At 38.2% G+C, this 17099-nt stretch overlaps 1 protein-coding gene across 1 annotated transcript in view; it reads left to right on the top strand.

The window, feature by feature from the left end:
- Positions 1-6305: 6305 nt before the first annotated feature.
- Positions 6306-17099, top strand: part of PPP2R3A (protein phosphatase 2, regulatory subunit B'', alpha) — a 168010-nt gene continuing 157216 nt past the window's right edge. The window contains exon 1 of the mRNA XM_011958174.1: positions 6306-8745. Coding sequence (XP_011813564.1) covers positions 6751-8745 — 1995 coding nt within the window. The 5' untranslated portion in view covers positions 6306-6750. The remainder of the gene's footprint in view (positions 8746-17099) is intronic.

Here is a 17099-nt window from a genome sequence, read left to right as displayed (position 1 = left end):
GCAGTCCAACCTGTTTTTACCTGATAAGGCTCTTATCTTTCAAAATCCAGTTCCTCTCCGTCATAACTTATCTTATCTGGTGCTTCTAAACCTTTGTTTCACAGCAGATCTTCTTCATTAGGAATTGTCATATAGCAGTTTATTGTGGAGCTTTCCAGAGGCACTGGAAAGTACATGTCAGAGTAATCGTAATCTGCTTAAAGTGGTGGTAATAGTAAGTGCTTGATAACTGTTTGTTGAATGAACTCTAAACATGCATATGAACCACTTGCCCAGAAATTAGGAAAACAGACTCTGCCCTTTGTGGAGATGAAAGGACCAGCAGAGACCAAAAGCCTGGGGAGTGGGGCTGGCAGCATGCCACAGAACTGAGGTGGCACAAATGTACACATTTAGAACAATTATGATTTCCCAAGTAATCTGTTGTGTTACGGGTATAAAGCAGACTATTACAGATGTTTAGACTGAAAATTTTTCTCGTATTTTATCTCATCTAAGATTATAAAACACTCATTTAATGTGCCATTAAGAAAGAAAAGAATCCTATTGATTATGATAGAATGCTTATCATCTAGAACTTTTTTAACTTATTGAAAGAGTTCTATGAGACCTATGTTGACAGAGTTTTTCTTTTTTTCTTTTTTTCTTTGTTTTTGAGATGGAGTCTCGCTCTGTGACCCAGACTGGAGTGCAGTGGTGCAATTTCGGCTCACTGCAGCCTTCGACTCACTGCAGCCTCTGCCTCCCGGGTTCCATTAATTCTCCTGCCTCAGCCTTCCGAGTTAGCTGGGATTACAGGCACACACCACCATGCCCAGCTAATTTTTGTATTTTTAGTAGAGATGGGGTCTCACCATGTTGGCGAGGCTGATTGTAAACTCCTGACCTCTGGCAGTCTGCCCACCCTGGCCTCCCAAAGTGCTAGGATTATAGGCATGAGCCACCGCACCAGGCCTGACAGATATTTTTAATTATATATCACTCTTGTGCATATATAAATAAAATCCAATGGAAATAATTGGCTAAAATATTTCTAGAATTTCTTCCATTCAGATTCAAACTCTTTAAAATCACTTTTCAATTTAGAGCCACCTATGTTTATACTTTCTTTCTCTGCCATCCAGAGTGTTTGCTGATGACGCATTTCTTAAAAGAGTGTTCTGCTATGATCTTTGGGAATTTTCTGCCAAGTCATTCTGCATGTTTTTTTACAATAGTGTTTTCTTGACCTTACTAGAGTGTGTTCAATAAATGACAACCATGTCACAGTTCTGCCTGGCCAATAGGGATTTTAAGATGCTACCAACTGTAAGATGTATTTCCATTTCAGTGATGTTAAAATGTCCAAAAAAAAATGTATTTCAGAATTGAAAAATACTGTAGCTCAATAATTAATGTGATGCTGGCACCAGAAACTTTCTCTTTATTCCTATTATTTAAAGGCTGCTGCTTTTTAAAAATGTATTGATAACCAAACGTTTCTTCTAAACTGCCATTTTTGTGAAAATTTTTAAGGTTTTCTTTTCTACTTCGAAGTTTTCTTGTCTTCACATTTTTTTTGCTTAAAGTTAGCAGAGGCACATTTCTACCAACTTTAAAAGAAGCCTGATGAAAAAATAGACCTTCTACATCTCAAATGATTTAATGAAGTCTTCACTAATATGCAGAGAGAAATATTTGTTGGTTAATGTAACGGAGTCAAAGCTTATTGCAAAAACAGATGTCATCCTAGTGGAAGATTTTTAGTAAATTACCAAGAAACTTTTTCTCTCCTTTGCTCCTTCTTGATCAACATTATTTAATCAATAAACATATTACTTCATACTTCTCCTGTGAGTGCTTACACCTACTTGAATCTCTTGCTGCTATTCTTTTTGTATTCTGGCCTTCATGAGAAGCCCTGAATCAATCCAGTCATTTGTACCATCTCTCCTTCTACATCAGTCCTGCTGAATGTTTCAGGATCTATCCTTACTTTTGCCTGTTGCTAATCAGATACCTCCTTATTTTCATTAACAGCTATTTCAGATTTTCACTGTCTTCTCAAATTCCTCAGTACCTCTCCTTTCCCCTAAACTTTAATCAATAATTTTGCTTTCAGTTTCACTGAGAAAAATTGAAAATGTCGTAGAAAAAAATTCCTTATATTTTTCTTCTTCCATATATAAATTGGTTTATTTCCCCCTGCCTCACTAGGAAAGGTTTCCACCTTCCTCTGAGACTAATCCCCTCACCAGGGCTTTGGCTACTAGTTCCTGGGTCCCCAAAGCTGCTTCTGGATCTTTCCCTTCAGCCTGTACACAAGCTCAAATATTTTCTATCATTTAAGAAAAAATTCGTATCTTCATTCTCTTCCAGCTGCCATTTTATAGCCCTCCTTTTCTTAGCAAAAAAAAAAAAAAAAAAAATCTAGTCTACCTACACCACTTTTTTTGACACCAAATCCCTGCAATTGCACATGATAAGGGTACCAGCAACCTTCATATTGGCAAATCCAGTTTTTTGTTTTTCCTGGACTGCTTAGTAGCATCCAGTGCTAGTGACCTCCATTTGGAAAGTCCCTTCTTCAGCCTCCATAAAACTGCTTTCTCCTAGTTTTCTAGTTATCTTTTTCTCTTTCTTCTTAGACTCCCTCTAAGAATTCTGTCCCTCTCTTCAACCCACAACTGTCATTGATCCTCAACTTTTCCTCAGTCTAGAGCTCTCCTCACTTTATGCACTCACCCTAAGTAACTTCTCAGAGCTGCGTCTCCAACCCAGATCTTTCTGCTGACCTCCAGGTTTTTATGTTCACATTTCATTCAGTCATCTACCATTTTGATATTCACAGGTACCTCCTCAAACAACACATTCAGAAAATAACTTTATCTGTCCTGTGGCCACCCCCTGTAAAACAAAAACAAAAAGTCTGTCTTGGGAGTAGCAAGACAAGTCTCCCAGTACTTAAGCCGGAAACCTAAGATTCTTCCCTGTCACTTTCCCCTCCTGCTGTTCTATGGATTCTTCCTCCTGGGCTGATCAGTGCCCTCCTCTTTGTTATTACTATCACCTACTTGGTTTAGATTCTCATCACTTCTTGCATAGATTATTATCATAACCTCCTAATTGATTTCTAGGTCTTCAGTCTAGTTCCTATCTATCCTCCACTCAGGTGCTGCAGTAATCTTCCTAAAACAAATTTAATCATGTTACTCTGTAGCCTAGAAGTCTTTGTTTTTCTCATAGCTTTCAGAATAAAGTTCAGAATCCTTAGTTTAGCACACAAAGGCCAACTGTGGTTGGCTTTTGCTGCTGCTGCTCTTTTTTCCTGCCCTCTTGCTTGTTTCTATACGCCCCCCAGTGAAACTAGCTGGAACTACTTGTGCTTCGGGACTCACTGTGCAGTGTTCTGCCTCTCTGCCTTCACATATGTGTTTCCCTCTACCTGGAGTATTCTTCCCTTCCTTTTTGTCTAAGTAGCTCTCATTAATCATTCAAAATTATGTACCTACATCGCTATAGTTTGGGAAGCTTTTCCTGACTCCTCAGTCTGATTCAGATGCTCCCTCTCAAAACAGACAAAGGACATGAAGAAAGGCTTCACAAGTGAACAGTGACAGAATGTCTAATAGGTAAATGAAAAGATATTCAGACTTACCAGCCATCAAGGAAATGAAGATTAAAACAATGTACTTCCATTCTTTTCATCGATCAAATTACCAAAAATTTAAAGAAAGGAATCAGTCCAAGAAAGCATGGAGATACAGGCCCTTTTCTAGATTGGCCCTGTGTATCTAATGTCCTTTTTTGAAAAAGTATATGTACACACACACACACACACACACACACATCTTTTGACTCAACATTTTACTATGTGGAATATATTATATGCAAATAACTGAAGAGCTATGTAAAATATATGTAAAAGAATGTTTATCACTGCTCATTTGAAAACAATTAGTAAATAACCTAAATGCTCAGCAATAACAAATGACTAATTTTGTTTATATGATAGAATATTCATTAAAATGATGTATGTCTGTTTTGACATGGAAGTACATTTATGAGATATTGTCAAAGTGAGTTATAGTATGGTCCAAATTTTATAAAAAATATATACATTTATAAATTTTCATAAGAGAAAGTTAAAGTATATCCATAAGAATATCAACAGTGTTTATTTCTGCTTGTGAATGTTGTCCAACTTTTCTGAAAAGACCATTTATTAATTGTGGGAGCAAAATGGGAGAAACTTGACCTCACTCCTGATAGCTGCTGTGCTTGCTTGCTTCTGTCCCTGCCCTCATTAAACATTGAGCACTCTGAAGACCATCACTATATGTCATTTGGCAACATTCTCCCAGGGTCTGGCACAGAGTAGGGAATGTTTGATAAGTGAATTAGAGCAATAACAGCAATAACATTTATTGTGCATTTCCTGAGTCTCAGGTATTGTAAGCATCTAACATATGTTAACTTAATCTTCATGAGATGGTTGTTATTATTCTCTCCATTTTGCTGTTGAAACAGATTGACAAGGTTAACCAGCTTATATTAGGCCACACTGGCAGGATTGGGAATCAAACCCATGCAGCCTAACTGTCTCTTAGATGCAGGATAGCATGGTGCTTCTGAGTTAGGTTGGATCTCTGATTGAAAATAGTGGATTAGATTCCATGTCTAAGATTCCATCCGGTTAACTGGGCATCAGTTGAATTATGGGCTGAATAAAAAGGCAGAATTTGACACCCATAGGTCTGAAATAAATAGCAGGGAAAGTAATCTTTGATGCTTTGGCATTTTTTTTAAACTCAAATTATTTTAGACTGTAAATTTCTCATTTGTAGTTGGTGCCACCCCTTGAGGTTTGATTTTCTGCTGTTGATGTCCTTTCAAAACATACTCAAAAACCTAAATTCGTGATTCATTCTTTTAAGTCTTGCCCTATCCCCTTTTTCTTTCTCAGTAAGATGACTCATGAAAGGTTCATCAGATTTTTATTTATTTACTTATTTTTATTTATGTATGTATGTATTTATTTATTTTTTGACATGGAGTCTTGCTGTGTCACCCAGGCTGGAGTACAGTGGCATGATCTCAGCTCACTGCAGCCTCCACCTCCTGGGTTCAAGAAATTTTCCTGCCCCAGCCTCCCAAGTAGCTGGGACTGCAGGCCATGTCATCTCCCATTGTCCCCTTGCTTTCTCTGCTCCACCCACTTTGGTCTCTTTGCCATTCTTTTAGTGAATCACACATGCTCCACTCCAGGGCCTTTGTACTTGCCGTTATTCTGCCCTGGAGGATTTACCTCATAATACCTTCTTGGCCTGCTTCCTCTAGTCTTTCAGGTCTCTGCTCTTCAGATGTCAGTGAGGTCTTCTCTGACAACCCTTTATAAAACAGAACCCTCCCAGCATTTCTAAACCCTTGCCCTGCATTGTTTTTCTCCCCAACACATGCCACCATGTAAGTTTATATGTTTAACTTGTATATTGGGTTTTTCCCCCGTGTTTTATTTCCTGCTTTATCCTAGTGTATACAAAGAGCCTGGTACACACAGTAGGTAGCCAGTATTTGTTGACTGAATAAATACATTGACAGAACCTTCTTGGAAAGCAACTATAGTATATTTTAAAAGCCGTTTTTTTGTTTTTTTTTTTTTAAAGAGAATGATTAAGTCAATTCTGTCCACTTGATGCAGAGAGAGAGATATCCGCATGGGGCAGGATCTGGGAGATGGGATCAAGATCAGTAATGAAACTTGTTTTTTCTCTCAGTAAGCAAAGAGAAGATGATGGGAGAATAATTTCTAAGGATAGAGGAAATTTGAGACTCAAGAACAGGTACTAGGTGTTGGTAGTCTCTGAGAAGACTAGGTTGATGGAAGTGAAAGGTTGGTGCGGGGACATAGTAGAAAATATCATTATAGATGGATGGGAACAGGTGTTGAAGGACTTAAAAGTGAGTCAAAAAGAGGTAGACTTGCTGTGATCCATGAGAAGATCAGAAATGTGAATTCTTAAGCTGTGAGGGATGACAATGCCATGTAAATCTAAGCTTAGTGTCATATAAGGTGGCAAGGAGCGTGCAATAAGAAATTCATCTCAGAGGTAGATGTGACAAGGTAGAGTTGAGGTAATATTACTCTAGGCAATAAGGAGTATAAGGTGTGATGAAACAAAGGCATGAGTTGAATATCAGCTGTAAGGGATATTGCAGATAATAAGGCTTGGTGGTTAACTGCATATGGGATGCAAAGAAAGAGGAAATTAAAAGTTCCAGCGTTAAAAATAACATTTCTTTTTAATTATTTTCTTTTTTATTACAGGTTTCTCTGTCATTCACAGAAAAATGGATCATTTAAACCCTTGGAGGACTCAGTTATCACAATACTTCTCTGCTACCAACTAAGATTTATGATAGTAAATTTATGACAGCAAACTTCCATGCTATGGAACTGTTGAACTAAAAGAGGATATTCTTTCATCAAAATAATTCTGCAGTATCATATTACTAAATAAAATTAAAAAGCACAATTATTAAATTATTAAATTTGCCAGTACAAGCACACATGTGCAGCAGCTACTGTATCCTGATAGTTACCAAACCTCAAATATAAATGATTTCCCTTCATGGGAAAAGCCATTATATTTGGAAGAAACCACTGAACATTGTTATTAAATATATTTTCAGCTAATTGTCATTTAGGAGAATTTTCATGAAACAAGTTCTAGAAAGTTCCAAGTCCCACCAGTAAGTGGATTTGATATTATGGCAGCAACTTACAGACTTGTGGTTAGTACTGTGAACCACTACAGCAGTGTGGTTATAGACCGGCGTTTTGAACAAGCTATACATTATTGCACTGGAACCTGCCACACCTTCACACATGGAGTTGACTGCATTGTGGTACACCATAGTGTTTGTGCAGACCTCTTGCACATCCCTGTGTCTCAGTTCAAAAATGCAGATCTGAACTCTATGTTTCTACCCCACGAAAATGGGCTTTGCTCGACTGAAGGAGACTATCCCCAACAGGCCTTCACAGGCATACCCAGGGTTAAGAGAGGATCTACATTTCAGAATACCTGCAACTTAAAGGACATTGCAGGAGAGGCAATCAGTTTTGCCAGTGGGAAAATAAAAGAATTTTCCCTTGAAAAACTCAAAAACTCTAACCATGCAACTTACAGAAAGGGAAGGAAAGTTAAGTCTGACTCATTTAATAGGAGGTCAGTTGATTTGGACTTGCTTTGTGGCCATTATAACAATGATGGGAACGCCCCATCCTTTGGTTTACTGAGGAGTTCTTCAGTTGAGGAAAAACCTTTATCTCATAGAAACTCACTTGATACGAACCTGACGTCCATGTTTCTTCAAAACTTCTCTGAAGAAGACTTGGTTACTCAGATTTTGGAAAAACATAAAATAGATAATTTTTCTTCTGGGACAGACATAAAGATGTGCTTGGACATCTTATTGAAATGCTCTGAGGATTTAAAAAAATGCACAGACATCATAAAACAATGCATAAAGAAAAAGTCAGGGAGTAGCATCAATGAAGGAAGTGGTAATGATACATTTTCTAGTTCTGAAACTGTCTATATGAATGTAATGACCAGGTTAGCATCCTATCTGAAAAAGTTACCATTTGAATTCATGCAGTCTGGGAATAATGAGGCTCTAGATTTAACAGAACTGATCAGTAATCTGCCTAGCTTACAACTGACTCCCTTCTCTCCAGTGTTTGGCACTGAACAACCCCCTAAATATGAAGATGTTGTCCAGCTCTCAGCTTCTGACTGTGGACAATTTCAAACTATTGAATTGCAAGATGACAAGCCTAATTCTAGGAAGATGGACACTGTACAATCCATTCCAAACAACTCCACAAATTCCTTATATAACTTAGAGGTAAATGATCCTAGAACTCTACAAGCTGTCCGGGTTCAAGCACAGTCATTAACCATGAACCCTTTAGAAAATGTTTCTTCTAGTGACTTAATGGAAACTCTTTATATCGAAGAAGAGTCAGATGGAAAGAAAGCATTAGATCAAGGACAAAAGACAGAGAATGGACCTAGTCATGAGTTATTAAAGATACATGAACATAGAGCAGAATTTCCAGAACATGCTACTCATCTTAAAAAATGCCCCGCCTCAATGCAAAATGAAATTGGTAAGATATTTGAGAAATCATTTGTTCATCTACCTAAGGAAGGCTGTAAATCAAAAGTTTCTAAAGTTGAAGAGGGAGACCAGAGAGATTTTACAAATTCCAGTAGCCAAGAAGAGATAGATAAATTGTTAATGGATTTGGAATCTTTTTCACAGAAGATGGAGAACTCTCTAAGAGAGCCACTTGCAAAGGGTAAAAACTCTAATTCTTTAAATAGTCACAGTCAGTTGACTGGTCAGACCCTTGTAGATGTTGAGCCTAAATCTAAAGTCTCTTCACCCATAGAAAAAGTCTCGCCTTCCTGTCTAACAAGGATTATTGAAACCAATGGACACAAAATAGAGGAAGAGGATCGAGCCCTCTTACTGCGAATTCTGGAAAGCATTGAAGATTTTGCTCAAGAACTAGTTGAATGCAAATCAAGCAGAGGGAGCCTATCACAAGAGAAGGAAATGATGCAAATTCTACAGGAAACCTTGACAACTTCCTCCCAGGCCAATTTATCAGTCTGTAGAAGTCCTGTTGGTGATAAAGCCAAAGATACTACTTCAGCAGTTTTGATTCAGCAGACTCCAGAGGTGATCAAGGTAAGCCCCAACAATTTTGAGTCCTAGGAACTCTTTAAAAAATGTTTTAGTGTTTGAAAATTTTATAAAGAAAAACTTTTTTGTTAGCCATTTTTTGTTCTACTAAAACTCTTGCCCTGCTCTAGGAATGATCTCACTCAGCTCAGAGTCAGTAAAAAGCAAAGATTATACAGGATAATATATAAAAAAAGAAAAAAGCAGACTTTAGACTTAGGCTGGTTTCTACTACCCTCCCCATACCGTTCATCTTCTTTCCAGCTCTGTGACCAAAGGAAAATTACTTACCTTTAATATCCTCATCTTTATGGTAGAAATAAGGATCAAAATAGCTGGTGTGAAACATAAGCAAGGTTCCTTACACAAAGTAGGCATTTAATATTAGTCCTCACCCTCCCCAGCCAACCAAGAGACCGGTTGTTACATGCCTGTGTAGACCTGTGTAAGGTTAGTGTAGAGTACAAAAGAAGAGAAGATATGATTCTTAGAGATCTTAAAATCTACTTGTAGAGACAAAACTGACAATTTTTGAAACAGTTTATAAACATGTGAACACCATTCTGAAAGCATTGTCATAACAGTAGGCCTTCAAAGAAGGTAAAGACTAAAGGATAAGATTTGATTCTCCAGGCACCTGAGAATAAATATCAATCTAGAATCATAGAAGTATTTTCAAAAGTTTTTAATCTATCCCCCTACTGAAAGTACTGCTTTTGAATACTCCCAGAAAGGCAGTTATCTTCCCATTTTATTTACATATGTGTGTCGTAGCGCACCAAGATTATTCCTTGTTCATTTTGTAAGTCCAACATGGGTTAGCAAGAGGCTCTGCTCTACTTCACTCAAGGACCCAGTCTGATGGAGGCTCCATGTTCTCACTGCTGCCCATTGACTCATCTGGAATATGTGGCTTTTGAGTTCACTGAAGGAGGGGAACAAAGGGTGATGCTTTTAACTGCCTTGTCCCAAACTTGAACACACTTCATTTCTGCTCACAGTCCAGCGATTCCCAACCTAAAATCTGAGAAACATAGAAAAGCACATGGAATATTTGTTAAGCACTGCCCCTACTACATGAATGAGCTATATGTATCAACATGTATGAATTCAGACATAAAGCCAAATCGACAAAAGCAAGTGGTAAAATAAGGATATGAATAATTTTGAGATATATACATTTTTACAAAAAGTATGAAGAAATACATGGATACACAAAATCCAGTGTTAATTGTTAATCCTGGAGGAAGGGAAATGCAACTGAGGAAGGGCATACAGGGGACCTGAATAGTATTAGTCATATTTTACTTCATAATCTGGGTAGTAGATCCGTAAGTATTTTGTCATGTTATTCTTTATGCTTTTTATATTCTTAAATATTACATAGTAATTTTTTAAAAAACTAATTGGATATTTGAGATGCCATTTATGTGACCAAGTTAAAATACAAGTTACTTATTAGGCTTCTCATTACAAGTTTCATTTGAGCAGGGGAAAAACTGGGAAAAAAATCAGATGAATCTTTCTTTCCGTGGTACAGGTTGAGCATCCAAAATCCAAAGTGCTCTAAAATTTGAAACTTTTTGGGCACCAACATGATGCCACAAGTGGAAAATTCTGCATCTGACCTTGTGACAGGTCACAGTCAAAACGCTGTCAAAACCTTGTTTCACATACGAAATTCTTTAAAATACTGTGTAAAATTACCTTCAAGCTCTGTGTATATATGAAACAAATAAATTTCATGTTTAGACTTGGGCCCCATCCCCAAGGTATCTCATTATGTATATGCAGATATTCCAAAATCCAAAAAAAAATTCTAAATCTAAACTGGTCCTGAGCATTTTAAATAAGGGATACTTAATCTGTATGTTTTGTGGCTGCTATTCTTCTGTGGACTTTTTTAGTTACTAGCAACACTAAAGTTTAAAACAATACATACTTAATAAGGTTACTAAGTGATTATTTGGTTCTAAATATTGCAGATGTTCCCTGAGCATTTCTGTGAAATTACTTTGTGTGAATCTCCTCATTTGTTGGTTCACAGGTGGTAATATCTTTAGTTTTGGGTCAACACTAGGGGAGAAACTTGGAATCAATCACAAAAGTAAGAAAAATCCCTTCATGTGGTTTTTTTCCCCACATGACACATTGCAGGACACAGGCAATAATGTTATGCTTAATAGTTTGTTATAAAGGAAAGAAAATACCTACATAGCAACTTCAAAATGATAATAATGTCATAAAAGTGACTAGTTATTGTGAACTAAGGCATACTAAGACATTTAAAGGTATTATCTCGCTATTTTCCCTCACAATAACCTGTCTGCCCATTGAAGAACATCTACTTTCTCTGATGACCTATTCCAATGTCTTAAAACCATTATAACCAGAAACTCTCACTGTGATACGGTGTTTTGAATTTTACTCAACCCTCTTCCCCCATTATCTTCTGTGACAAAAAGGAGACAAATTCTCTAAAAAGAGATGGACTGCATAAAGTAGAAAATGTCTGAGTATCACGTGTCCTGTGTCCCTGGCTAACACCCATGACCCCCAATCTAGGTACAGCTACCTTAAAATGTCACACTGGGCTCTAAATGTGCTCCCCAGTTTTTTGACAAGTAATGGATTGAAATCAAAATCTTATTAAAAGACTGTCTCCTGCCATTCTTTTAAATAAGTTTCAATATCACAGAATATAACATTTGATGAGATTTCTTCTTGATAGAAGTTGAAAAAGTAATTAATGAAAAGCTAATTTAAAGAGACAGATAATATAAAATGTTTAATTCAGGAAGATGCTTAATGTAAGAAGACAAACCATTCTTCCTTGACTCAGTTCCCTTCCTACTTGTCTTTTTTTTAATCTTATGAAAAATTTAAGTGAGGAATTGGCAAACATTTCTGTGAAGGGCAAGATAGTAAATATTTTAGGCTTTATGGGTTAGAGTCTCTGTCATGTAGTCTTATTTGCTCTTTACAAGACAAACCAACAGCCAAACAACCCAATGCTTTAAAAATGTAAACCATTCTTAGCTCTAAGACTTAAAAAAACAGGCAGTGGGCCAGATTTGGTCAATAGACTGAGGTTTGTCAACCCATTTTAAGCAAATAGAAAAGTATGGTGAATGATATAAAAGCACTGTTATCACTCATCACTTAGCTTTGTCAAATCTTAACATTTTACTGTTAGCTTCAAAACTCCACCTTTTGTCCCAGGGGAATTCAGCAAGAGACTAAATAGATATGTCATGAATCCATTATTTCTCTCAAACCTAAGCTCTGTGATAGTTTTATCTTGATAATAAAGGGCAACAAAAATTGTTCTAACAGAACTTTCCTTCCTAGAGAATATAAAGGGAAATTTCAGGCTGCTGTGCTTGTATTATTATGAATTCCAAGTTAGTAGAATCCACACCAATAAGGGATAGAGAGTAAGAAGCCTACCTGTCTTTCGGATGGTAACCTTTTCCCATCGGTTTTATGGAGTTTCAAGTCAGAATTTAAGCAGGCAGTCTACCTGACAACCTAATTCACATCTAATCTTCTCTTTTTCCATTCAGCCTCCAAAAATGTTATCTCAAGCTCTCAAATGTACCCGAGGTGAAAATGAAATATTGAAATAAGAATATGGAAGAAGATGTGTGAATCTCTCTTTTTAAGTTTCCACATCTGGACTACTAGCCTCTGTTGGCCTCTATTTAGCATTAAGTAGCTATTTTTTGAATGAATAAACAAATAAGTGGAGGAATAACCAAGTGAGGGGATTTTCACTCTCCTGCTTTGTCTCCTTCTCAAATGGAAACTGCTCCCTTGCCCGAGGACTGTCCCTTTCCCTGCTTTTTGCTTCTCAAGGATGGGTACAAGAAGACCTGACCTCAGGGTGCCCTTCTCGGACTTCAGGGTAGTGCCTCAGCAAGACTCAAGTATCTTACCTAGACCTCTAAGTCTTTTAATTCCTCTAGCTTTTAACACCTAAAAAATGACAGCACCCTCGGAAGGGTCCGGTCACCTTTCCTGGCAAGAGGGGAAGACATCATGAGAGTGTAGATTGTTTTACTTTATTGCGGGGCAGAAATCCCTCGATAATACGCTGTAGCTATTTCGAGGAGAGAGTGCTTTCTTGATCACCATTGTTCCCACAGGCTTTCTTACAGTACGCCATATACGAGCTCTTTGTTTACATTTTGAAAATTTTGTAACCATTTATTTTCTCTTTAAGGAATACCTATATATTGTGCTTTTGCCCATTCTTAGAAGTTGCCATCTTCCTCCTCATGGATTTGGGTTGGAAAAGGATATTTCTGGCCATTTATTTTTGTACAATTGTTTGTTTTTTATTTATTTTTGGATGCCCGAGAGAGAAATCTTTGAAGGTGGGCACGATTTCTGTTGTTACTGGAACTTACTTTGCTTTCTTCTAACCCTGAGCAGGAATATGTATTTGAAATTTCATTCCAGAGTAAATAAAGGATCTTCCTAGGTTAATGATCTAACATTTAGGTTTCCTCAATGTTTAGATAGTATAGTGTATAGTTTTGTATATATATTTGAATGCAGAATAGTTAGGAAAATAAATTTAACATTTTAGCAAAGCACATTTTAGGAACTTTGTTAAACGTTCCTTCTGGAACATTAATAAACACTTTTCTCTCTTTACTTTCTAGGTTTATATCCATGCCTTCATTAACATTAGCCAGTCATGTCACTGAGGGAAAATGTTTGTTCTTCCCTAGCTTTGTAGGTATTCATGGTGCCTAGGTTCAGTGCTGGGAATACTTGATAGAAATCAAGACACTTAGCAATGAAATAGGAAACCATTCTCTCCTCCTCTCAATTACCACCAAGCAGATTAATAAAAGTAAACAGATCTGCCTGGTGGCAAATAGGAATTTGTGGAATGAGCCCAACCTGAATATCCCCCTCCACCTTTGGTGGCTTCTGACATCACGTCCCTTTGCATTAATACCTCCATTCTTTCTGATTAACATCAGGTATCTCAAATATGTCCCCACCTATGTTCACAAGAGCCTGGTAGATATATATGTACTGATGTAGAAAGGTCAAGATAAAGTTAAAAATGTAAATTGCAAGATGTACCATTATGATTCCTTTTTGTTATTAATATATTTTTATGCACACAGAAAGTCTGGGCTTCATATGCTCCATATTATTCATGTTCCTCCAGAAGTAGAAAGTGAATCTCATATCTAGGTGTTCCTGATAAGTCTGCCGTCTCCCAGCCTCCATTCCACCCTTGGCAGGAGTGAAGAGGAGCTCCCAGAACTCAACTTGCTCCATTAAGCCCACAGGCCTGTCCAACCCTCACAGCTTCACCACCACTCTCCGAGTTAAGGTCATCAGGACTGATCTAATACAGCCTTCATCCCTGTTTACATTAGTCACCACCAGAAGTCAAGGAATCCAGATCACCCCCCATCCCCCACCCCACTTTCCTTCTCACACCTGCTCTTATATATCTCCTAAGTCCACTTCCAACCCTCCCAACTCCTGAAATCCTTTCACCATGTCCTCTTGCACTCTGAACTCATGATCATTCACCAGCGAAGTTTCCTATGTCATCTCTCTTCTCTAAACATTTCCCTTCCTATTATAACTGAAACTCCTCTCTTCCTAAGGATACTGTAGCCAGTGAAATGGTGGCTCTGTTCTTTCTCATTCCCACCCGCTATCCCACTGGGCCTGGAGGGGGCAGTAAGTGTTCTTGCATTTCATTGCTGCTCTAGAATATTCTCCTGGCTGCCTCCCTGAAACCAGCCCCGCCCCACCTTTGAACTAATATCATTAGACTCTGCTATCCACTACCCCTTCTGATTGTAGTCATCTACCACCCCAGGTCACTTATTTCTTGGAGGTTTTATCTCCTGGCTTTGTGACACACTTTTCAATATTACTGTTGCCACTGTTCAAGTGTTCAATAGATAAGGTATCCAATACAGGAACTTCTCAATTCCTTGATCTCTACTGAGTTTCTCCTTTGCCCTTCTTCGTTCATTTTCTGGCCTTATGTTTATGTCAGTGGTTTTAAGAATATGATTCCCAACTAATAGTGTTAACATCACCTGGGCACTTGATAGAAATGCATATTCTCATGCCCCAATCCAGACCTAGTAAATCAGAAACTCTGGGGGTAGGGCTCAACACTTTTTGGTTTAACAAGCCCTCCGGGTGATTCTGATGCATGATTATGCTTGAGAATCACTGCCATAATTCGTCACTAAAATCATTTCCTTGAATATACTCTCAGCTTCCTTGTTATCCCCTCATTTCTTGGTACCCACTTGGAACAGCTCCAACTCAGATTAAATTGTGTTGTCTGTCTACTCTGAGCTTTTATTTGTGCAGCTGAACTTGGCTAGAGAAGATCACACAACCATGCTGAGTGGTCTTGCTTTAAATTCATGACCACCAACGTCCAGTGGGTCTTTAGTACTGTCTGGCAGTCCTACTGTGTTTCCTTTCCTTAGTCCATTCACTTCCCCCCTCTACAGGTGCCTTATTCCCTGTCCTCTAACTTCCAGCATCTTTCCCATCCTCACCCTCAGCTAATAATCTTGTTTCCTATTTTACTGAGAAAACTAAAGCAATGAGAAGAGACCTTTACCCATCTCCTACCCATATCAGTACTAAATATCTTCTTCCTTTCCTTCTATTTCTATTATTTCTATACATGAACTATCCAAACTCCTATCTTTTTTTCTTTTTCCTTTTTTATTTTTTTTTTTTTTGAGATGGAGTCTCACTCTGTCGCCCAGGCTAATGTGCAGTGACGTTATCTCGGCTCACTGCAACCTCTGCCTCCCACGATTCTCCTGCCTCAGCCTCCCGAGCAGCTGGGACTACAGGCACATGCCACAATGCCTGGCTCATTTTTGTATTTTTAGTAGAGATGGAGTTTCACCATGTTGGTCAGGCTGGTCTTGAACTCCTGACCTCATGATCTGCCCACCTCAGCCTCCCAAAGTGCTAGGATTACAGGCGTGAGCCACCGCCCCCATCCCCAAGCTCCTATCTAAGGCCAGGCCTACACTGGGCTTTATTAATAGATCCCATCCCCTCCCATCAACTCACAAACACTCCTGCAGAGATTGACCCATTTCTCCCCTGCAGTCATCAGTTTTTCTCCTCTGCTCAATCACTCCTTCAGCAGATAAACATGCTGCAGTTCTCCCAGCTTTAAAACAAACAGACCCCTAGTGCTCCAACATACCATTTGAGTTAACACTCATTTATCTGCTCTTCTTCACTCCAGGACTCTTTGAAAGAGCTGTCTATTATTATTGTTTCCAGTTCCTCCTCTAGCCCTCCTCTTTCTAAATATACCAGACATAATCCCATTTGCTGTTCCCTCTTCCTACAATGCCCCCATCCCATACTTGCAGGACTCATTCCATCGCCACATCTGTCTTCTTAAAAATATCACTTCACTGAGGCCTTTTTGCCCTAAAAATTGCATGCACACATACAGTCTTTGGTATTCCCTTTCCCCTTTTATTGTTTTTTTCCCCTCTAACACCACCCCCTGATATATTATTTCAATTACTGTTTGTTTTTCTCCCCTGACTCCTACCACTAGAATGAAACCTCTGTGAGAACAGGGAATTTTATCTGTTACATTCACTGCTATATCCCTGGTAGCTGGCACTCAGTTCGTGCTCAGTTGATATTTGTTAGTAATTGTCACTTTGTATAGGGACTTTTGTTTCTATGTTATACTTCTGTAGTATTTAAATTTTTCCTTACAACTAACCTTATCCTTTTGTAAGAAGAAAAATATATTAAAGGTAATTTTTCTAAATTCTCTTAGATACCCTAAGAGATTCCACTATTTTAGCCAGGCTTGAGCCCCTGAAACCAGGCTTCCCAATATGATCATCTTCAGAAGTTGGATAAAATTACCTGTGTAAACTGATCACTTCAGAAGCTGTATTGTACCATATCTTGCAGTCTACCTCCTTCATAAGAACTGAGAATTAAATAGAGATCTTTGAATCAGAGTCATCTCCCTTGAGATTTGCCAGCAAACTGTAACTAATCTAGACTAGGTCTGAGGGGTTATTCTGTCATCCCCTCTCATGGATCTACTTTTGGAGACCACAGTTAAGGTGTTTACCCTGGGAAGTGCTTTGGCATCCAAGAGACATATTTGTTGTACTTTCAGCGTAATGCTCATTGTCACCGGGGTCCTTGACTTTCAGTTCCAAGCTCCTGTTTTGACATCTGTGAGTTCAGCTGTCACCCACAATTACTGAGAAATCATACACACACACACACACACACACTCTCTCTCTCTCTCTCTCTCTCTGAATGAGACAGGCAAAAATAAATGACTGCCT

Source organism: Colobus angolensis, unplaced genomic scaffold, assembly GCF_000951035.1.
Source record: "Colobus angolensis palliatus isolate OR3802 unplaced genomic scaffold, Cang.pa_1.0 Scaffold46, whole genome shotgun sequence".
In the NCBI taxonomy this organism is placed as follows: domain Eukaryota; kingdom Metazoa; phylum Chordata; class Mammalia; order Primates; family Cercopithecidae; genus Colobus; species Colobus angolensis.
The sequence above is the reverse complement of the archived record's forward strand: the minus strand, read 5'-3'. Positions and strand labels throughout refer to the sequence as shown.